A 24,434-nucleotide genomic window follows, 5' to 3' on the forward strand; every position below is an offset into this window, starting at 1 on the left:
AAATGTGACAGTTTATTTAAATGTAAATTCTACCCTCCATTCCTTTTCAAGAAAATGATCTGTGACCCTGTCGTACCAACAAGGCCTCTTTTTCCAGGGACTTGACTAGTGTCCTCTCAATGGCCAGCAGAGCTAGGCTGCTTAAACGGCCTTGGCCCATGTGTAGTGTGTCCGCCTGTTAGTGCTTTGTGATGGTGGAGGGGCTCAGCAGCACCCGCTGGACAGAAACTGCGATAGAAGTCAGTCTCCAGTAACAAGCAGCTACATAAAACCCCACCAGAAATAGAAGCTTGATTTGTCGCTAGTCGTTTTTAACAAAGAAAATGCAGCTAAGATTAAGAAAGTCTCTGGTTCAACTCAGAACAGAGTGAAAATGTAATGCTCCCACGGATCTTTACACCAAAGGATGTCTGATTCGCTCATTTCGCTGTCAATCAAAAAGGGATTCAGCCTCAGACAGATCATCCAATCATCATGCGGAAGCTGAGTGTCCGGGCCAGCCGAGGACAGCCCACTGCCCCATAGACCCCCAGAGACGCTGAGCGTCCGATGGGCGGGACAAAGCCCAGCATTTATCCAATGACTCTCGTCTCGTTTCGCTGCACTTCGCTGCACTTCGCTGCTTCGCTATGGAACTCTGTGGACGCTCAGCGTCGGCACTGTTTAAAGCACCGTGAAGCTACTTGAATGATTGAGAGGAAAGCCGCGTCTTTACCAGTGATAAGAAGCTGATTCTGAACAAAAGTTGAGCACGTTGTAGTGCATAATTATTCAATGACATGTACACCCAACAGTATATATTTTTTCACTTATTTTTTGACATTTTAGGGGAAGCTGAGCTTGCCTTGCAGTCTTAGAGCAATCGCCTCTTTTATATTTATATATATATATGTATATATGTGTGTGTGTGTGTTATTAATAGCGTTCATTATCAGTACCAGGCTAGAGTGTTTTAAATTAAAACAATAGATAATAAATAAGTTATTTTGTTAATGTATGAATACATCTATTGGAGTATAGGTTCAGGCTACTTTACTCTCCTTTGCTGTCAGTAGAGACTGAAGTTTTTATTTTTGGAGCTAGCCCAGTGCTGTTCATGCAGTGACTGAATCTTGACTTGGAAAGGGGTAAAATGTCTAGTTTCATGTAAAGCCCTTTAAAGTTATATATAAAATATTTACCACTGAAGTGATTTCATGCTCAGTTACATAGGAAAAGCCTGTGTTGTCTGTGTATACACGTGGAAATAAGATTTTGCAAGAATACTGAATTAAAAGGGTTGTACTTTATAGAGTACCCCATTCCAATATCTGATTTCCACTGCTCTACAGTGTTCAGAGGGTCTGCTTGCAGCTTTTCTCTCTTCATAGAAAAACATTAGCTTAACGTCACCATGATCATTCAACATAATTTCCGACCTCAATAAAGTTAATGTGGCTTAAATCTGTCAAATACTCACTGATATGTTTCAACATGTAACACGCTTTTTCAAAAAAGTAGAAACTGTTAGTGTCTTCCAATGAATACACCTGATTTTATTAGAAATGTTAGATGAGCAGGTGTTGACAGATTTTGGAGAAATTTTTAAACACACGGTTTGATTAGGATTAGCTGAAGTTTGCTAACATTTGTGTTTCAAATATATACATATTTCATAAATATATGTATTAAACATTGTCTCTCTCTTTGTTCTATAGAGCGAGGAGATTTCTTGGCTCTGGATCTCGGAGGTACAAACTTCAGAGTGCTGTTGGTCCGTGTGCGCAGTGGGAAAAGGCGAAGTGTGGAGATGCACAATAAAATCTACGCAATCCCCCAAGACATTATGCAGGGCACTGGGGAAGAGGTAGGGTCACATTTAAATTATGCCTCTATGTCAGCCTTACACAAGAGAGTATTGAGATCATAAAAGCATAAAAGTCTTGAATTAGATTCAGGAGCATTAAAAAGGGCCTCAGGTGCTGGACTGAAGGTCTTACACCTCATATGTTTACATTTTTGTGATTAGTGAAATCATATAATATATAATTAATTGATTATTACATTAGCCTTAAAGCTGAAGAAGAATTTTTGGATACCAAATGCATGACAAGATTTATTTTTTTATTTGTGGTTAAACTATCATTTAATTTAATGAATACTGGCTTGGTAAATGATGGCAGTGCTGGGAACACTTTGGGTTGCTCATTGTTTTCTCATTACTCTCCTGAATAGTGTTATAATTGCTTGGTTAATTGAATCTAGGTTTAGGTTTTTCTGAGCTAGAAAAGTGACAAAGCAGAATTAAGGGGTTCTTGTCAGAATGGTCAGAATTGGAACAGGTAGATGAGTTAACCGGAACAGAATGTTATTTGCCTTGGTTAAACTGAAAGCTTACATGACTCCTGTTCCTGTGGTAGCTGTCCTTAAAGTGCACCTTTATAACACTACTTGAAAATCCATTAAGGTGTACTTGCATGAAGTAGCACCAGTCTTCAACATAAATTATGTAACTTTGCTTTTTACAATTAACCTGTAACTGTTCAAACCAAAGTGCAGCATGAGAGTAACATAACCACATGCTCCGGATCTGAGTAGCCACTCAAAGTGAAATTACCCTCCGGGTGTGAAGTGCTTGTGTGTGTGTTCTGCTTCCAAAAGCCCCCAAGTGTATTATTTCTCAGCCTTTCCATGTAAAATGACATATTGTTGCTGCATAATGCTAGGAATCCAAGGGCAAATTTGGCAGAAATGTAATAGTTTATTTTACACTGACATTAAATGTTTAAGCTATCTACAGTTCTTTCGTCATGAGTTACAAGAGGCTTATTATATGTCTTTTTCACCAGTTCATTGTTCTTAATGAATCATTTGTAACATGCCTTTGGTCAAAATACAAGTATTAAAAAGCATAGCCCCATGACTAGTTTCAGTGCCTGTTCCTTTATATGAATTTTTGGTGGGCACATTTATCGAGAGTGTCACTGATTTTATGCCTTTTACAGAAATACAGCTATTGTTTTGTTTGGAGACTTATTCATAGGCTTTTATTGTAGTAACATGAGTTTCCTGCCCGAGCTGGGATTTGACTAGACTGAACTAAGATAAGGGAAAATTTTGTAACTTATTGTAGATTTTTCACTGAATTGTTCCTTGATATGACAGATCATTGTAAATTATCATGTTCTGACCTGGGGGATATCTCTCAGCACAGGGGTGACACTCTTTTGCATATGTGCATGAAGCCGGTAGGAATCACAGTCTTGTTGTGTGTTTGAGTGTTAGCAAACAAAACAACCGAGCAGTTGGTGTTCTCCTCAAAGCATATTGAGCTTTGAGCATATTATGCATTGTGTTAGCAGCCTGTCTGGAAGCAGTGTGGCTGGCTTCACATGTTTCAGAGGAAGCATGTATTAGCTTTTGCCTTCACATCTTGGCTGTGATATGTGTTTGGTATTGTCCAAGAAAAGTACAATGAAAACAATTAGTTGTACTCAACCCTTATAATATCTCCATTTGCAGAAAGTTTAGGACATTCTGAGAATCAATTCCCTTTCCCTTTCCCGTTTTTTTTGTAACAGTAATGCATAAAAAAATATTTCCAGTGTTTTACTGAACAACAGTTTCATGTTGTAAAAATAAACAAATTTTAGAAATTGATACATGCAACACACTCCAAAAATGTTGGGACAAAGTCCAACTACGATTGATTAGTTTATATAATTTTCAACATTTTTATCTTAGAACATTCCATAATAAACAGGTGAATTGGTAACAGGCAAGGGGGTCTTCAAACACAGACTCACTTTTTGCAAGCAAAGATGGGTTTTGACTCAGTATTTGGGCCAAATATTGTGAGAGTTATAAAACAACATTTGAACTGTTCAATGCAAGATTTAAATATATTTCACTGTCTACTGTATATAATTGTAAAAATATTGATTTTTAATATATATTATATATTTTGTTCAGCAAAAGTGTTTGAAATGCATGACATCAGGGCCCCTTGGCTTCATTCCATGAGAAACTGAAATGGTTCTGTAATAAACAAGGCCAAATGGGCTTTGGAAAAACTTTGTCAATGCTACATCAAGAAGTACACTCTTGCTGCTTCCACACGGATTGTGGCATTTTCTAAATATAAAGGTTTTTTGTCTGAGTTTTTGCCTGCCATCCAAATGAAAAAAGCTTTTTAGGTCACTGAAAATTGAATTTTTCTAATACCCTCTCCAAGGTGGAGATCTCTGAAAACACTGGTCTTGTGTAGACAAAGAAAACCAGCTATTTTTGGAAACACAGCAAGCCTGGCAGAAATTCAAATTGGTCCTGGCTCTCTATATAGTCAATTCTATAAGATTTCAGATTCCCACATATGAATAAATATATCTGACACTGCATTAGAAATGTATAACACACTATTACTAGATAAAGTAATTTCGCTTGAATATTACACAACATTGGGAGTGTACTATACTTCGTAGTGTTTTAATGTCTCTCTTCAAGAGGTACTATGACCCCCTACTGAACTGCAACTACATTCATATTGGTCTGCACAGGGATATTTTCAAACCTGAGGAAGGAATCCTATAATTTTATAAGTAAATAATTAAATCAATAAATAAACAAATACATACACGCACACTTTTTTTAATGCATTTGAAAATAAGTTCTCACCTATGGGCAGCCATTTCAGACAACAGGACATGTGTTCACAAAGCTACATATTAGATTCTGTTGTATTCAGTTATTGTCTGGAGGATAAAAAGCGCTCAATTTAACATCATCAAATCAGAAATTGGTTTGCTTCTCCCCATTAAATTAACAGCATTTCAAATAACCTAGTATTTAATTATCATGTGAAGATTTTATGAAGAAAATTGCTGTCACTTTTGGCTACAAACCTTTTGTGGTCACCTTTGTGGAGTGCGTAGGTGTTCTAAGAGCATATGAAAAACACGTGAGCAGAAAACCACGTCTCTTGCTGGCCTGCATGGCTAAAATATTTGCTTGTGCTCCTGAACTGTGAAATGACGTGCTCCAAAAGCATGGTTCCTCACTGCTTGATTGTTTGTATTCAAGCAAATTAATGAAAAGCAGCAAAGAGAAGAAGCTTCTTCCTAACATTTTGTGAATCTACAGAGAGAAAAGTGATGTATAGATTTGTGTAATCGATTCACTGTTCGTATGGAGTTCTTGTTAGTTTGTGTGTGTGTAAGCATGCCAGCTATATTGAGCCCCTCACACAAACGATCCCAGAATCATTTCTGATTGTGGACTCAAGTTGGCCTTTCAGAATAATTACATGTCAATAATATACATATAGATATTCCCTCAATAATTTGTCTGACCTCAGGATTGCTGTTTGTATTTGCTTGTTTGTTGACTGATATAAGAATGAATGTCACAAATATTGTAGCCAGTTGAGCTATTCAGATGTCTGGATTTCTCTGGTCTCCCTGTTCTGGAGCCATTATATGTATTTGTTCAAAAAAGCGTGGTTTTGTCATTTTTATGTTTTATTTATTTAGGATATTAAAACATTTATTTTTATTTATATATTATTATTTTTTTTGTTAAAATGCATTTGCTTTTTAAAGGGTTGTAATTCTATTATTATGCCATTATATTATCACTATATCAATACCATATATGGTCTAAAAATGACTATATTCTCTATTGCAGTTACACATTGTTGCCCAAAGTGTTCACTCATCTGCCTTTGCACGCATATGAACTTGAGTGACATCCCATTCTTAATCCATAGAATGTAATATGATGTCCGTCCACCCTTTGCATCTATACATCTTCTGGGAAGCTTCAAACCTCCTGGGAAGGCTTTCCATAAGGTTTAGACACTGATATTGAATGAGAAGGCCTGGCTCACAGTCTCTGCTCGAATTCATCCCAAAGGTGTCAGGTTGAGGTCCGGATTATGTGCAGGCCTGTCAAGTTCTTCCAAACCAGGGCTGGACTGGGACAAAAAAAACTTAATCAGCCCTGACAGTTTTTGCTTAGACCTGCCACTCATCTTTAGCGGAGCACAACCGACTAGTCATTTATGTATGTGTTGTATATATGTTTACTCGCTTTGGGTGATGATTTAAAAATGCTTGCATTCTAGCAGGCTCAGGATGGGAAAAGTAGTCTAGTCTCTCTTCTCTCTCCTCAACTGCTACCTCAACACCCTGGCTTGACTAGACAGGTAGAGAGGGAGAGATTATTATGATTTATTAAATTGTTAATTGAAAATTAAAAATACAAGTATTTGGAAAAACCTAAAAAAATCTAAACCATCAAAACACTAGAATATAGGACTATTCCATTAATGTTTGGAGCTCTTCCATCTTATTTCCTTGGCTTTTATTTATTCAGCTCTATTCAGTATCTTAAGGTTACAATTTTATTTTTTGGTAATAATTGAAAAATGCTCATGGGCATCCTTTCATTCTATATCCTGATTGGTTCAGTCCATTGTTTATATTGAAGATGGACCAATGGGATTCCCTCTCTAAATTGTGGGCCTGTCTGTTGGAAGAATAAATAAAATGGGGGAAGTAAAAGATCCTGGACTGTTGGTCCAACCAGAAAAAGCCCGATTACCAGTCCAGCCCTATTCCACACCAAACGCTGTCACCCACATCTTTGTGGACCTTGCTTTGATCACTGGTGCACAGTAAGATTGGAACAGGAAGGGGCCACCCCAAACTGTTCCCACAAGGTTGGGAGCAAGATCCAAAATTTCTTGGTATGTTGGAACATTAAGAATTTCTTTCACTGTAACTAAGGGGCCAAATCCAACTCCTGAAAAACAACCCCACACCATAATACTCTTTTTCCAAACTTAAGTCTTGGCACAATAAAATCAGTAAAGTACCATTCTCCTGGCAACTGCCAAAGCCAGACTTGTCCATTGGATTGCCAGACTGAGAAGTGTGATTTGTAACTCCAGAGAACATGCCTTTAATGCTCTACTGTCTAGTGGTGGCATGCTTTACACCACTGCATCTAATGCTCTGCATGCTGCTAGTTGATGTAAGGCTTGAATGCAGCTGCTTGGCCATGGAAACCCATTCCTTGAAGCTCTTTTCACTGTTCTTGAGCTAATCCGAAGGCCACATGAAGGTTGGAAGTCTGTAGCAATTGGTGATCACAGGATTTGCTGACCCCACTCTGAAATATTACATGACTTACCACTTTATGGCTACATTGCTGTCATTCCAGTTGCTTCCACTTATAATAACACTGATAGTTGACTGTGAAATGTTTAGTAGCAAGGAAATTTCACAACTGAACTGAGATCCTGAGAGCAACACATTCTCTGACAAATGTTTGTAGAAAAAAATCTGCATCCCTAGGTCTTTGGTTTCATATGTCAGTGGCCATGGAAGTGATTGGAACACATGAATTAAATGATTTTTGGGTTTGTGTATACAAATAAATATATATGTGAAAGGCTTAGGCTCAAGTATTCCGGACATGTTTGAAAATGCCCCATGTATTTATCTAAATATATGTTTTTCATTGAAACCCTTCAGTGTTTGTGATATGTGCGTTGGTGTGTTGTCTGGCCTTCTGTAAATTTTTGTGTATCTCTGTGTCATTTTTCTCTAGCTGTTTGACCACATAGTCCACTGCATTGCGGACTTTTTGGAGTACATGGGAATGAAAGGGGCAACTTTGCCACTGGGCTTCACTTTCTCTTTCCCCTGTGATCAGACAAGGCTGGACCAGGTGAGTATGTATACTAAAACACACACACACATTCATTGTCTTTAGCCACTTATATAGTTCAGGGTCCTGGTGGGTCTGGAATGACTGGGCACAAGGCAGGAACACACCCTGCAGGAGGTGCCAGTCCTTCATGGGGCAACTCACACGCTCACACCTACGGAAAATTTGAATCACCAATCCACCTACCCAGGTGTGGGTGTTTTTTTTTTTTTGGACCGTGGGAGAGGAAACCGGAGCACCTGGAAGAAACCCATGCGGACACAGGGAGAACACATCTAAATCTGAACCCGCACCACTGCGACACTACTTGCTGCGCCACCATGCCCCCCACACACATTCATGTTGAAATGATCAAGAACACTCCTAAGAACATTGCTGTGCAGATTTCAAAGAAGATATCTACAGAAAGGTTTATCATTGTAGTAAGTCTTGTGAACAGATAAATGAAAAAGTAAAAGATGGATTGCTTTATTTTATTCTGGATAGACCTGGATAATTTTTCTTGATTAAGGATTTAAGTGGATCACTCTTTTTAAAATGGAACTAGGTTGTATTTATTAATGCACTAGATCAGGGGTCCCCAATTACTTTTCTTCAAGGGCCACATCAAACCAATATCGCAAAGGCAAGTACCAGTGTGTCATTCTCATACTATTTAATGCAGTACGGGACAAGAGGTTTTATTGTGGTAAACATAATATTATTATTATTATTATTATTATTATTATTATTTTACTTCTATTATTTGATTTTACTCACAATTCAACGAGACAAGTGACAGCGGCAGGTCGAAACAAGAGACCTGAATTTGGGGCGGTGCTCTTTAGTTGGTTTGCTTTTTTCTTTTTATTCAAGCAATAGTGAAACATTGGGAGTTTCACGTGCAAAAATTAGGGGACACAAACACAGTGTGACTGCGGTTGTGTTGGTGGCAGGCCAAAGGCTTAGCTCTTGCGGGCCACATTATAAAAACAGAACTAAGTCACTTGTATTGAAAATGAGGTAAAGTTTTATCTGAGCCAAAAAGTTAAATGATCTTACCTGAACAAATTGACTTGGCTTTACCTGAGCTACACTGAGCATTTTCAGTTTATTAAAGACAAGACTGTTGGCAAAAAGTCCCCCAGGCAATCAGAAAACAAAATTGCAGGGAAGGCAGCCAGGAAATGTTTATATCTATAGCTCACAATCTTCTGGCAGTCATTGGTAGCACAGCATTTACAGCCAGAGAGTAAATATGCCAATTTAGTTAATTTTCCCAATTTCATTTTTTTTCTCAGAAAATGACTGTATCAAAATTCATAAAATATGGTTAAATACAATATGTTAAAGCTGATGTTCAAACTTTAAATTGTTTTATGTAAGATCAAATATGACTGAACAAACATAGTAACTCTCCGTGACTTTTCAAAGGAGGATGGGTTCATCTGCCAAACTAGCCACCTATTTAGTAATGAGGCAGCATGCTTTGCAATAATATAATAAGCAATTAACCTGAATAACCTCTCAGTAGTTTCCTTAGAAGTACAGAATAAATTACCTGCCCAGATTCATAGGCCCAAAAATAAATTGCACCTCTTTCACAAATATAATATGACACCAGCAAAGTTTATTAGCTTGTTAGTATAAGACAAAGGTCAGTCTACACCCAATTTGAATTTATATTTTCCTCCTGGCAGTTAGTGTGGGAAGGTGTAGGAGTTGTTTTGGAGCCCTACACAATTGAAAATTAAATTAATTCTTTATTTTGCCAAATGCTGTCTTGGGAATAGAGAATTCCATGTGTTTATGAAATGTCTATAAAAAATAAATAAGCCTCATTGGGTAGAAAGCACCATTGGAAATTGATGCACCTTTTATCTCTAGCTTTTTTCTAAAGCCTGTCTTTGGACATATGAAAATATATGTATCAAAGCTCAGCCCTTTTCAAGTGATTTTATTGTCAATAATATTGACATATTATTTATGGATTGAATGGGCCTCTATTTTTATGGGTTTTCTTTGTGGTGGAATATAGTAATTCAACTTGGCACAATACTTGCACATGCATTGTGTAGTATCCATAATAGTCAACCCATAAGATAAAGCCTAAATGCCCTCCACACACCAACTCTCAAATAAATCAAAGCTCAAAAGAGCATTTCAAAATATTCTAAATAAATGAGTATCTTCATTCTTCATTTTCTTCAAAAATGTATTTTTAACATTTTAAACTAAAAAAAAAATATTACACAATTTAGATTATCCAATTTTTCTTTGCAAAACTGAAGGAGAAATTGATAAATGACACAAGATGGCTAAATAGCCGTTTCAATAGCTTTGACCATCAGCAGTTATTTTGTAACATAAATATCACTCTTTTTCTAAAATTTGTGTTCAAAACAACCAATGTGAAAAAGAAAAGTGGTAGTGATATTGTGTAGAAAAAAAACACAGAAACAGACTCAGAAATAGACTGTGATTTTTCATTTTATTTTAATCATTGCATCTTCCACTCCCACTCTGTCTTTCAGGGTATTTTGCTGAAGTGGACAAAGGGCTTCAAGGCTACAGGTTGTGAAGGCGAAGATGTTGCTGTACTTTTGAAAGATGCCATACATCGCATGGAGGTGTGTTTCTGTGTGCACACGCATGTGTATGCCAGATGCCTGATAGAGGGCCATACTGATCTAAATGTCTAGATAATAGGTTCAAAACTTTCTTTTTAACTTGGTTTGGTGAGTTCAAGAATCTAAGCACCAGCCATCTATCAACTAGAAATGGGATATTGTTATTTATGGTATAAAATGATATCAATAATAATAATACTAAGCAAACAATAATAATAATCAAAAATAGTTACAAAATAATATTATTATTATTATTATTATTATTACATTTATTTGTATAGTACTTTTCCTACATAAAAATGTAACACTGTGTTTTACTGTGTACAAATCCAAAAACATGTAACTATAAACACAATTGTAAATCTACATTAACAATAAAAAAATAAGTGAAACAAAAAGGAACAGCAAAATCTACCAGATAAAAAGAACTGAAATAATAAAAATAGTGAAACACATTCATGACCCACATATGGAATATAATCAACTAAGATAAAAGGATTACACTAAAACATGAGAAAGAATTGTTTTGTGTAATTAACAGTAAAAATTAATATAATGTAATTTATTGGCAGCTGTAGATTGTTAAAAAACAATTTGTTAAATTTTATAAATATAACGTATACTATCAAATATAAACACAATACTGTACATCATAATTTCATAGTGTGCAATACAGAGGCTTAAATCGCCAATGCAAAGCCATGAAACATCACCATCATCAAAGTCCTAACATACGCAGAGATGGAGGTGTGTGCGCTAAATCTGCTGCAGTCAGCTCCCTGTTCATACAAATCCAAACACCAAACACCCACACAGCTCAACACAAAGGGAAACAAGGACTTTCAGAACCTTTGAAAAGCTAAGTGTATGCTTTTGTCACCCCGTTTTTGGCATAATTAGCTGCATTTTAGTGCTGTGAATGCAAGTTTCTAATCTTAATTTACTTTTAATTTGACTTTATTTTACTATTTTATGTTATTTCCCATATTGTTATTTCTTTCAGTGTCTTTCAATATCTTTTTCGATTTTGAACATTTCTATCATTCTGCCACTTTCCATTTTAAATTTGTCATAATTTCCATTTGTCTTCTTCTGTGTGTGTGTCCTGTATGGGGGTGGTCAGGAGTTTGAACTTGATGTGGTTGCCGTGGTGAATGACACAGTGGGGACAATGATGACATGTGGATATGAGGATCCCCGCTGTGAAGTGGGGCTCATAGTGGGTGAGTGTGTCTTATGCCTGCTTCTCACCTACACGCGCACACACACTTTGTCATGTCCATGCACTCTTTTTCATGACTCTGACCTTGGAGGTCCTCAGATCATTTATGTTCAAAGGAGTTACAGTTCTTCATCTCTACATCGGATTTCCATCACACTGTTACTGGTCAGTTGCCTCATGCTGTTGATGGTTGATGAGGCACTGTTGTGTTTGTGTGTGTGTGTGTGTGTGTGTGTTTGTTTTATGGCCTGTCTGAATAACAGATTATTAAAAGTAAACTTTTGTGACACCAGCTGGCAGTAACAGCCCTGAAATTTGTATCAGGTTTAGCAAAGCTTCAGGCTCATGGTTTTACTGCCAAAAACCAAAAAAGTGAATAAACCTTTTGCACTTACAGTAAGAATTAAATTGAAGTTATTTAATGCTTGAAAATCTATAGGGACCTCTGGAAATTTTTCAGTCAGAAGTATTTTTTTTTTTTACTTTAGTTCCTGTGTTCATGTCTCATTGTGAGACCATTTCTTTGTGTGTGAGATTTAATAAAATGCAGTTTATGCTCTCAGGTGTTTGTGCATGTGTACATGTTGTGATGGCATGTGAACATGTATTCTAATTATATAATCTGTCCAAACTTTCATAGATACCTCTTCTAATGATTGAATTTGTTTACTTTAATTTGTAGCTGTTGTTGACACAGCTTGTATGATGTCCATTGATAAACACTGAACAAAATTTGATGCTCTGAAACAGCTGCACATGACCTTTAGGTCACCATGCTTATAGCCAATCACAGGCTAGAGGAATGTAAAACCCCACAACATTGGACTCAAAAGCAGTGTAACTGTATTCTCTGGATTGATGAACCACTATCCTTTACCTTTAGAATGAGTTGGAGTGGCTTTTGTGATCAAACTTCTCATCCAACTTCAGTATCTGACTTTATTATTGTTGTGGCTGAATACCCTCAATTAGCCATTATTAAGAGTAGGAGTATATTCTTTTTTTTCCCAGAAATATTGAATATATGACAGTGAAATATTTGAATTTTCAAACATAATACATATTGTACATGTATTACATAAAGTTTTTTTCTGGAATTGGCTCTGATACAGATATTTTGAATCAGATTGGGGTGTGTCTAGTGCTGATAATCCCTTTATGCATACTTCAGGTACAGGAACAAATGCCTGCTACATGGAAGAGATGCATAATGTGGACCTTGTGGAAGGGGATGAAGGTCTGATGTGTGTAAATATGGAGTGGGGAGCATTCGGAGACACTGGAGAGCTTGATGACTTTTCCACAGAGTTTGACAAAGCTGTGGACGAAAACTCTTCAAACCCAGGCAAACAGAGGTAAGGCTAAAAGACAAGAAAACCTGTCTGTACATTTTTGATCGCGCACACATTTAAAAATGCAAGCCACAAATACTTCACTTATTAATAGTACTCTGCCTAACCTAGAGTGATTGCCAGTGTGTGCAAGCAGCAAGAGGAAAGCCACATGCCTGTTTTATGCAGCGTTAAACTCGGAAAAATTATAAAAAGTGCCTTTCGTCTTTAGGGTCTTGTAAAGTTCATGATGTAAACAATCACTATGATAACAAATAAAGCTTTGCTCTCAAAAGAATGTTAAAAATGCTTCTTGATTACGAGAGAATTAAATAGAGAATTTAACAATAAAAATTAAATTAAAAAAACAAAAGCTTCAGTATAAACATTTCCTGGGAGCTTCTTTCAGGGTATCAGAGCTTTTCATTGGTCCGTCCGTCCCCCAATTCTAAGCCTAATTCTAAGGCTTGTGATACCCCCCCCCCTCCCCCCTCCTTTCAATGGGTCAATGAAGCAAGACAGAAAAGGTTTTATGGATGTAAACCAAACCAGGCTGTGCATTCAGTTAAAGCTTTGTAAATTTAAGACCTTTATAATATTTCAGTGCAACAAATATTGAATACCACTTCAAGCCTAAAATGCGGAGTATCATTACTTGATATTTCTGATCACTTCAGTCTTTTGGACAGAAACAAGCCTCGTATTTAATATCGCATGAGTTAAATACCACAAACTGTGAAATATTTAAATTCCCTGAGGAAACTGCATCATGATGTGTGATCTGGGTTACACAGCAAAATTCAAATTACATAAATATTAACATTTTAAACAAAAATGTTTCAGCCAAAAACTACTGACACACTCGATTGCAGTGGAATAGAGACAGTTAGGGGTCTTCTGGACTATTTTTGAAAATTGTTGGTTTAAGGTTGGCTTAACTTTATTGTACTTCACTGTACATTTCAAGTGTCATGGGAGTCCATGCTGTAATTTGCAGAAAGTCAGAATCATTTTGATGTGTGGAAAAGAACACTGTAATTTGCAACAAGGTAAAATGAACAGAATTTTCACAAACCAGTAATTAATATTTCCAGAAATACAATGTGGGTGTCAAAGAACCTTTTGTCCTAGTGGATCCAACACCTTACTGTGTCTGTGTGTGTCTCTGTCTGTCTGTCCGTGTTTGTTAGGTTTGAGAAGATGATCAGTGGGATGTATCTGGGTGAGATTGTGAGGAATGTGCTGCTGGATTTCACAGCGAAAGGCCTCCTCTTCCGTGGAAAACTCTCTGAGAGACTCAAGACTCGTGGCATCTTTGAGACAAAGTTCCTGTCCCAGATTGAGAGGTGTGTATGAGAACATTGCATGCCTGTGTAATTTGACCATGGAATAATAATAATAATAATAATAATAATAAATGCATCAAATGATGAATTGGAATACAATACAGAAAAATAGAATACAAAAATAAATATAAAAATACTTGTAATCTTTTATATATTTTTCATTTTCAGAACATGTGCAGTGACGTTAGAGACTGTATTGTTGAAACTCCTCGTTAGACTCATATTTGACTACATTTTTTAAAGCTAATTAATTAAGTTGGTCTGTTAATAGCTGTCTCTAATCCACATGACAATAAAGATCAGGTTCAGCATGCTTGGCAAGGACCCGAACAAGATGAACAGAGTCCCTGGCCAGAACAAGTTGTGAAACTGGGGGAGGTAGTGTGTTAAAATGTCCCTCAGCTGTGGAAGAGATGACTTTTGTACAAGGCATCATGGAATTATTCCTCACTAAAATACTAAATATAAATATGACCTTATTCTCAAGGCACACAATGGTTTCAAAGAGGACCACCGCCACCTGACTTCAGTCTTACGCAGCTCCCTTGGGGACTCTTAAGGCTGAATTAAAGATTGTAAACCTGCCAATAGGAAATAGTTTAAAAGAATCCTATGAAAAATATCAAAATATCTCTCCATAAAATTGTGCTGCATTGATATCATCTAAGCAAAATAGGCGTGTAATCATCATTAAAATATAAGGCTGGACAGGATATTGTTTAAAAAAAGGAAAAAAAATGTACTTCATTCACACAGCGTTACTAACGACTTCTCAGTCTGCGGTGTCACAGGAGTTTAGTGTTCGTGCCTCTGCGGGCATTCCACATATTAAGTTCATGCCCCTGAAGTCCAGTGTAATCATTTTATTGATAAATGTCAGTTGATGATGAAAAGCAGTGAGGGTAATTGGATAGGGAAAGGAATGGTAAGTCAGTGTCACTGTTTTTTTTTTTTTTTTTTTTTTTTTTTTTTTTTTTTTTCAGCAACTAATGGGGAGAATCAAGCTAAGAGAATTGTTGTCCATTAAGAGTAATGGCCTTAGGTCAGTAAGGCTTATATATATATGGTGGTCATTGTGAGAAAAAGATGAACACCCCCATAATTTCCTCAAAACCTCAAATTTACCTGGGGATATGCTTTGTCCTAAACAAGCTACTTGCTTTCTAAAATATATTGCGTACATTTAATATTTGGGGAGTTTTAGAATTTAAACAAAGATTTAATCCAAGTTTGTTGCTCATGATTATATTGAAGTAACCATTCAGAACTATGAAAATATGTCTCCTAACCCATGTCAGATACAACACCTAAAATTGTTAAGTTGGACAAACGAAACAGAGAGAGAAATTTAATATTCACTCTCACTGCAGATCTGAAAAAATCCACAGATGTCCATTTTTCCACCATGGGAAATCAACTCAATGATATGGTCTTAAAAACCTTACTGAGAAAAGGAATTAAATTCACTCTTTCTGCAGTGTAGTTTCTATAAATGGACAGTAGCTGCTGGTGAGATTTGAAACTGAATTTAATTGCAGTGTTTATATGCTACATCAATTTTTTTTCATAAGAACTGAGAGGAAGGAATACATGAATGTGATTTTCTTATAGGTTATTTTCTATTATTTTATATAAAACTATTTTATAGCTTATAGGTTTGATTTATTTAGGAGATTTTTACAATCATTTTTGAATGAGGGTTTCTGTGTACATGAGAATGCTGTATTCATTTTTACAAATATTTTAATGTCCACGTTGTATTGTAAGCTTTTCCAGTAGGTGTTTTCATTCTGAAATAAGGGAAAACTGAATCTGAATGTGTTCATGACACATGACGTGTGTTCAATCTGATGTGTTTGTCCACATCAAGGTGTCTAAAGTTTTGAGAGTTGAGTAATTGAGTAGTTAAGATGAGAGGGAATGACTGTGTTTGGGTTTGACTGTATTGTACTAAAGTCTGATACGCGTGCATGAGCCTGGAGAACTCTCAAGAGATTGTTTGGCCTTGACTTATGCACTGATGTAATGATTTCTCTGAGCTGTGCCACATCTCTAAGTATTTTCTTCATTAAATGTTACTAATTAGTAAAATCTAACATCTTTTTACAGTTCAAAAAGGTTTTTTGTTCCATTGCCTTACATAGTTTGCATTCCAATTAATCTCTCATCATTTCTGTATTTTTCCCTCCCTGTTTCCTTTTGCTCTTTCATTCTTTTTCTCTTTTCCCTCATGTTCCCTTGCCTGTAAAATGTTCTCTTCTCTATTCCCCTTTTTTATTCTTTCTCGCTCCCTATCTCTCTCCCTCTTGCTCCCTCTCTTTCAGTGACCGCTTGGCTCTGAGGCAGGTTCGGTCCATCCTGCAGCACCTGGGTTTGATCAGCAGTACCTGTGATGACAGTATTGTGGTTAAGGAGGTGTGCAGTGTAGTGTCCCGCAGAGCTGCACAGCTGTGTGGCGCTGGGCTTGCTGCAGTGGTCGACAAAATCAGACAGAACCGCAACCTACAGGAGTTGACCATCACTGTGGGAGTGGACGGAACGCTCTACAAACTTCACCCACAGTATGTGTCCTTTTAAGCCCTTATACTGTAGGATAATGAATGGAAGTAAAATTCAGAGTATTTGTTTTCACCAGGAATGTACAAATTAATTTATTCAGTGTATGGAAAAAAAAAGACTTTGCACATGGAGGAGTGAAAACATAGGTCCCAGAGCCAAAAACAAACAAACAAACGAACAAGCAAACAAAAAAACCTATGCACACTGTCTCTAATATTGGACATAGACTAATCTGGTACACACATAGTTTAATGTTCATAGAAAAGCATGAAATGAAACTGGAGGAACTGCATGAAGGTCACCAAGGTCAAAGACAGCGTTGGCTATAGGGGTGTAAATTCCTAGCATTGGGCAGTGGTGCAGTGGACCTGCATTCTCTAAAGGGATGATCATGTCTTCTGTAGCTTTGGGAAGAACCTGATCTCACTAAAGCTCTTCTGGTTGGATGTTTTTACATCCTTACAGCAATCTTCAACAAATCTTCTAGTGTAAAGCCTTGCCAGAACAGTAGAACCTGTTAATCCTGCAAAGAAGGACAAAATCCCAATTAATACCCTTTGTTTCAGGAGAAATAGTGGATGAAGAAGTTTGCATATCAAGCATAAATTCTGATATAGAATATGCCATTTTCTTTTCTCTGTTCTATTTATGGCAAGTTGCCAGCAAAATGAACTCTCTGATCACTTCTGAATGCCTTTGAGATTGGCATGGCAACAACGAAGCTAGTGGATCAACTCTGTCCCAGAACTAGAACCATTTAAAAAAAAAAAAAGGAAAGTTTTCTATAGATGTAGGGTTGTCTGACTCATTTGAGAATCCTGTGCCTTCGAGAACGAGCCGTCCCAGATGTCCTACTCATCCACTTGGGTGAAAATGACTTGGGACATCTGAGGAGTTAGAGCTGGTCAGAAAAATGAAAAAAGGTTTAAGGTTAACGTTAGCCCTCTGCTTTGTTATGAATGGTGAAAGTATAACAACTTGGAGCACACATCTGAGTTTTTGAGAAAGAACACAAAGTTCCCGTTTATGTTTCTGAATGATGCAGTTAATGTCTGTGCTACTTTCACTTCCCATATATTTTACAATGTCATATTCTCCCATTTTATGGGGAGCAAGGGCTATTTTTGTCCCTTGGGTATATTCCAGGGTTTTGACCATTTATCTCACAGCTGAAAAATGACAAAACTCTGAAAAAGAAAAAAAAAATTATGTGAACTCATAAATGTACTCTATGATGTCTGAGTCTTTTTTTAAGAAGTTTTGGCCAAAACATTCATTAATTTGTTATCTTAAACTGCTTATCCAGTTGTGTGAACAGAGGGTTCTGTGGAAAAATTGTCCATATATTACTCTCTTTAGATAGTAAATAAAATATATTTATGTTGCAGTCATTGACCTGCAGTGGGGTTCCAATCCCCACTATTGTAAATTTCTCTACAATGTCATATCAAAACACTCAAAAGACTTCTTTTATAGAAAATCTTTTACGACCCAGTGTAGGGTTGTGCCATAACAAAATTATGTAATGGTGGAAGAAGATTAATGAAAATTGTTAATGATGTGGGGAAGTTGGCAAAATGAAGTTGCTGCAAACATGGAATGAATGATGAATTAATATAATTAACAAACTTTTCAACTATCTATTGCCATCAACTATAATTTACCTTAAAAAATAAAAATAAAATAAAATATAAGTACAGAAAAGACCATCACTTACCTAATTTACCTAATTATGCACAAAATATACACATGAACACCTACTCCCAAAACAAATGGCGCACGTTAGTATAAATTGTACATTTTACCACGATTGTGATTTATGGACAATTATTTAGTTTTTGTATTTTTGACCCTCATAGTTCAGTGACGTGGCTTGTACTGTAAATATGCTCTAGTATTAAAGCTGGGATATATTTTTTTCCAATGTCACTGGGAACTTGTTCCTCTCTTGTTGTTTTAGCTCTGTTTATATTTGGTGTGTCATTGTACAGGGCGGGCCATTTATATGGATGCACCTTAATAAAATGGGAATGGTTGGCGATATTTACTTCCTGTTTTGTGGCACATTAGTATATGAGAGGGGGGAAACTTTTCAAGATGGGTGGTGACCATGGTGGTCATTTTGAAGTCAGCCATTTTGGATCCAACTTTTGTTTTTTCAATGGGAAGAGGGTCATGTGACACAGCAAACGTATTGGAAATTTCACAAGAAAAACAATGGTGTGCTTGGTTTTAACGTAACTTTATTCTTTCTTGAGGTATTTACAAGTTTCTGACCACTTATAAAATGTGTTCAAAGTGCTGCCCATTGTGTTAGATTGTCAATGCAGCCTTCTTCTCCCATTCTTCACACACTGATAGCAACACAACAGGAGAAATGCTAGCACAGGCTTCCAATATCAGTAGTTTCAGGTGCTGCACATCTTGATGGTATGGTGTGGTATATGGAGTACAAAGATAGTGGGGCCATTCTTCATCAATGGAAACCTCAAGGCCACTGGATATGCGAAATTGCTACATGATGATGTGTTTTCCTCTTTATGCACTGAAGCTGGCACGTTCCCTGAGTTTTTCCAGCAAGATGGTGCACCACCACATTATGGGTGTCAGGTCCGAGGATTCCTAGATGAACAGTTTCCTGAAAAGTGGATTGGTCGTCGTGGGCCAGTTGAATGGCCTCCAAGGGCTCCTAATCTGACCCCCTTAGACTTTTATCTTCGGGGTCATCTGAAGGCAATTGTCTATGCTGTGAAGATACGAGATGTGCAGCACCTGAAACTACGGATACTGGTAGCCTGTGCTATCAATATGTGAAGAGTGGGAGAAGAGGGTTGCATTGACAATCCAACACAATGGGCAGCACTTTGAACACATTTTATAAGTGGTCAGAAACACTATGTTTAATAGTGTAAAATAACTCATGAAAGAATAAAGTTGGATTCAAAATGGCCGACTTCAAAATGGCCACCATGGTCACCACCCATCTGGCACCCATGTGCCACAAACAGGAAGTTAATGTCATCAACCATTCTCATTTTATTAAGGTGTATCCATATAAATGACCCACCCTGTACTTTTTTTACTCACTGAAACAATTTTTTCTCAGAGTTTACATTTGACATTTGTTCAGCATTATATTAAATATAGTCAAAACACAGCACGTCCAAACCACAAACATTTTTCTTTGGTACTTGCTGCTTGAGTCGCTTGGTCTTCCAAAGCGTTTAGGTTGCTTCAAGGGGCAGATAGGGGCAGAATCACGTGACTACAGCTTTAAAGGGACAGTACGTGAAGACACAGTGGTGACAAAACAAAATAAAACAAAGAAGTAAACAATTTACATTATTGAAATAGACAAGATTATGTTGATTAGAAGTTCTGAATGTCGATTTAGATTAATTGCCCAACCCTAGCATACACACAAACACACACGGTGTGTTTGCGCCATTTGTGAAGGAGACTATTTTCTCAAAATAAAATTCCTTCATCAACATGGTAGGCATCGGAGGGCTTATCACGATGTGAATCAAGTGCAGCTTCAAAACTGTTTTATAGTACCGGTGGAGTTTGATTGTTTTAACTGTCAGATTATTAAAATGTTGTTTGTTTTTGATTGTCAGATTATCCAAAATTTTGAACAGAAACATCTGTCTTTCCAGGTTCGCTTTCGAGAACAGATAATTATTATTATATATTTTTTTTCATAACGTTTTCTTTAGTGCATGAATGAACACAGTCTGTGAGACAGATGGCTACTTAACACTATCCTCTGAAGTAGCAAAGGGTTCAGAAACTACATTAAGAAGAGTAAATAACTAATCACTGGCCAAGTCGGTCTCCAGTAGGGTTGGGCGATATGGCACTAACACAATCACAATATCACAATATTTTAAGGTATTTTCACAATAACGATATCCTATACCCAAAATAATCTAATAGCTCATTATAAGAACTGTATGAGCATTATTGGAATTTCTATATATGCTTACAAAACATTATTACCAAATTACATATTGTTAAAACTGTACTTATGAACAGCTCTTCAAAAAGCACTGTTCTATTAAAAAAGGGGGAAAAAATTAATGGTACTGTGTGAAAAATGTTGCCTTTGCAAAATTTTACATTTAAGTTAAATCTTTGTAATTTATTTCTGTTCGTCAAAAAAAAGGTATTTTGACCAAGGAAAGCAAAACTTGGTGTTTATGACAAATATGTCACATGCAATGGCTGCATTGATTCAGTTTTGGATGTGCAGATGCTGAGAGATTGCATGTTAAATTTGCAGAGCATATAAACATGCTTTGCTGAAATAAATGTTGTATTTTATGTAAATGTTAGGGACAAAATATAGAAAAATGTCACACTACAGTTAAATAAAGATTATTAATTTGCTTGTTGACTGTAGAAGGGATGAAAACCCAAGGCTTCAAATGGGCAACCTTTAATCTAATTATGGAGAGAGGCCTATGGCTTTGAGCCATGAAATCAGCATTGCATATTGTTACAGGTAATTTAGTTCAGTCACATGGACCTCATGCCTCCATGAGCCATCTGAAATGTTCCAATATAAATTGCTACCCAATTTAGGAAAAGAGGTGTAAGACAGGATGGTGATAAAGTTCCTAGCAAACGATGCTCAGCCTTCTGCACAATGCCTGACTAAATGTTTTCATAAAAAATTTAATGTTTTGCTTAAAGCAAGAGCAACCTGACATTTTGGAGCAATTGTAATTCAGCTTATTAATTACTAAGCCTCTGTCAAGGTTGTGTGAACCCTAAGTCCAGTAGAATTTTAGCTGATAATTTCTGTACAATGAGGTAAAAATATTTAAATTAAGTTTTAAAAAAATAATAACAAGCAGAAAAATAATTAATTAACATAACATGAGAGGGAGAGCATTTGCTCTGTTATTAACCTCACGCCTGATTTGGTCTTATATTGTTTCAGATGTTTTTTTTTTTTAATGTTACAATTTTCTAAAGCTGCTGTTTGTTCCTTATACAAATAGCTGCTTCACTTTAAATTCACTGGTTCAGCAGGTGCATTTAGGTGCTTAATGAGCATCACAGTGTAACTTTCACAAGATTTAAACTAGAATGGACCCAATATATACTAATGTATATATTAGTATATAATACCCAAATATAACTAATGTGCTATAAGGTGTAAAGTAAATTCAATGGCAGGTTGTTGTCACAGAGCTGGTCAACGGACAGATATAGTCTCTAGAGCAATTAGGCTATTCATTATCTTCAGTTTTGCACAAGGCTCCTTTCACTATTTTCTCTTCATATATATTTTTGCTAATTTTTGTTTGTATATAATCTTATGGCTGGATTTGTGTAGTATTTTTAGTCTAAGCATAATTATGCATAAATTAAATATTGCATTTACGTATAGGCCACACTTTTTAAGTCTCTACATTTATTCACCTAGAATTATACTTTATCCAGAGCTGTGTAGAGTGCATGTTTGAGTTATGCTTATAGAAAATATATATGCAAATGTGGTTATACCGTTTCTTCCCAGTTTAGTTGTTGGCAGGTCCACCCTTTAGCTGACCCCTCAATTTAAACACCCCCCAAACTGGGACAGTCAATCACATTCTTCCTCCAAATCGCATGAAACATTTTGCTTGTAGGAGACCTCTAGCAGCCCAGATCTGTTATGCCAGCTAATGGATGCTCATGCTGGATAGCATTGTGCTTCTGATGAGGAGAGAAAATCAGAAGTTGTTCTGAATCTGAAAGTGAGAGGCCAATTTTAATCTCTTTGCAGAAAAGCACAGTGGATAAAATCACTAATGTTAAAAGGTTAATTCATACACAACTAACCATCTCAAAATAGACAGAAATGAAATCAGGTATTTTAAAATAGTGGTGTGGATTACAATGGTGTTCCTTGTGTAAAGTCATATATATATATATATATATATATATATATATATATATATATATATATATATATATATATATATATATATATAGCTTGTAGGTAGTGAAATTCTTTCCTTGCATGAAAAACATTAAGCAGTGCTGTTCATGGCTAGGAAATGTTGTACTGTTTAGAACAGCACTAAGATTCAGGCTTAATGTATGTTGGTTTTATTCTGAGTCTCTAATCTGAGCTCATCTGCTTCATTGAGGGATATTAGAGCCACCACTCAATTAATAAAATACTCACATTTATATTATTAAAAAAAGTTGATTATCTGGGTCTGATTAAGCTTGGAGTTTGAAATGTGGTGACATTTCTCTGATACCATTGTGTTGAGCACATTTTGTTTCTTGAAAGCTCTCTTTCTATCTACAGCATCCCTTCACAAAAAAAACGCTTTCCATTTTCTCACTGGCATAATGCAATGAGAACTTATCAAATCAATAATTTATCCAGCTATATCTAAGAAAAACAGTCTGATCTGAAAGTCTAATTTCGAACAAAAATCTACAGGCATATTTGTCTCAGATAATTAACGTTGTTCTAATCTCTATTCCTAAATGAGAAACAATTTGTACCAAGCCAGTAAACATGTTCAGCTTTGCTAAATTGAGTCATCACAAAATCATTGCTATATCTACATAATGAAGGGAAAATCCTGCAGAAATGCAGATCAGTAGTCCAATGTGACAAAACATATTTCCTGTGATTGAATAGCATAGGAAGCTGGCTAAAACCAAAATAATAATAATCATAATAAAAAAAAAAAAGATAATAATAGTATCAAAAGGAGACCAAAGGAGACACAAGGGCTTATTTATAGCTATATATGTATATGATTTTATATTATTGTGCATGATTCCTGTTGCTCAAATGTTTTACAAAGAGTGCATTTTTTGTCAAAACACTTTTATACAACACAAAGCTATACACTCTGAAAATGAAAGGTAGCACCTTTCATTTTCAGAGTGTAAAGCTACAATAAAGTAAAAGTTTATTTCTCAGCAACCAAGGGAAGTGTGATTTTTAAAAAAAAATTATATAACTACACGGTTTGACAGTATACTGAGAAAATGCAGCAGAAATGGACGGGAAAAGGTGCTGCAGCCTGACTCCACTAAAGAGCTAGGAACTCTACTTAAAGTTGAGCATCAGCTGAGTGTCAAGTATCTACACAGTGTGGGGATAAAGAGCAAGTACACAGTATTCACACTTATCCTCAGCTGTGTATTACAGATGGTACCCTTTTATGACACCAGCTGTGTCTAAAAATAATCCTTTGCATGCATGTTATTAAAGGGCTTACAGACCTGAAGTAAACACAAAAGGCCATAATAACACAAATAAATACAATCAATATGTGCATAAATAGTTTAATAAATATGCTCTTCAACAATATATGTCCTAATCAATACAGTCAGTGTCACCAAAGTGGGAATTCAAAGAAAAACTTAACAAAACGGTGTGTCTGTAGCGCACAGAGTGAATATAAAGCCCTGAAACTTCTAGTCAGCACGGCCAAAGCAGCAGCACTATTGGATTAAAAAAAGTCATATATCAAGGGTTCCCATGATGTGCATCAGAACATTTTCAGATACAGGCATTAATGGGTTAAATATCTTTGTGAGAGTTGTTATTATTCAGGTAAAGGGTATGTAAACCCTTGATTTGGTGCTCTGTTATCTCAGTGTCTAGAAAAAAATCTTCAGCACAAACCAT

General features: G+C 36.2%; 1 protein-coding gene across 1 annotated transcript in view; it reads left to right on the top strand.

Moving 5' to 3' along the window:
• The window catches only part of LOC136677738 (hexokinase-2-like), a 64,498-nt gene that overhangs the window by 36,746 nt on the left and 3,318 nt on the right, over positions 1–24,434 (top strand). The window contains exons 11-17 of the mRNA XM_066655336.1: positions 1,698–1,846; positions 7,591–7,710; positions 10,224–10,319; positions 11,443–11,542; positions 12,713–12,896; positions 14,063–14,218; positions 16,543–16,779. Of these exons, the coding sequence (XP_066511433.1) occupies positions 1,698–1,846; positions 7,591–7,710; positions 10,224–10,319; positions 11,443–11,542; positions 12,713–12,896; positions 14,063–14,218; positions 16,543–16,779 (1,042 nt within the window). The remainder of the gene's footprint in view (positions 1–1,697; positions 1,847–7,590; positions 7,711–10,223; positions 10,320–11,442; positions 11,543–12,712; positions 12,897–14,062; positions 14,219–16,542; positions 16,780–24,434) is intronic.

This window comes from Hoplias malabaricus, chromosome Y, assembly GCF_029633855.1.
Source record: "Hoplias malabaricus isolate fHopMal1 chromosome Y, fHopMal1.hap1, whole genome shotgun sequence".
NCBI classification, from domain to species: domain Eukaryota; kingdom Metazoa; phylum Chordata; class Actinopteri; order Characiformes; family Erythrinidae; genus Hoplias; species Hoplias malabaricus.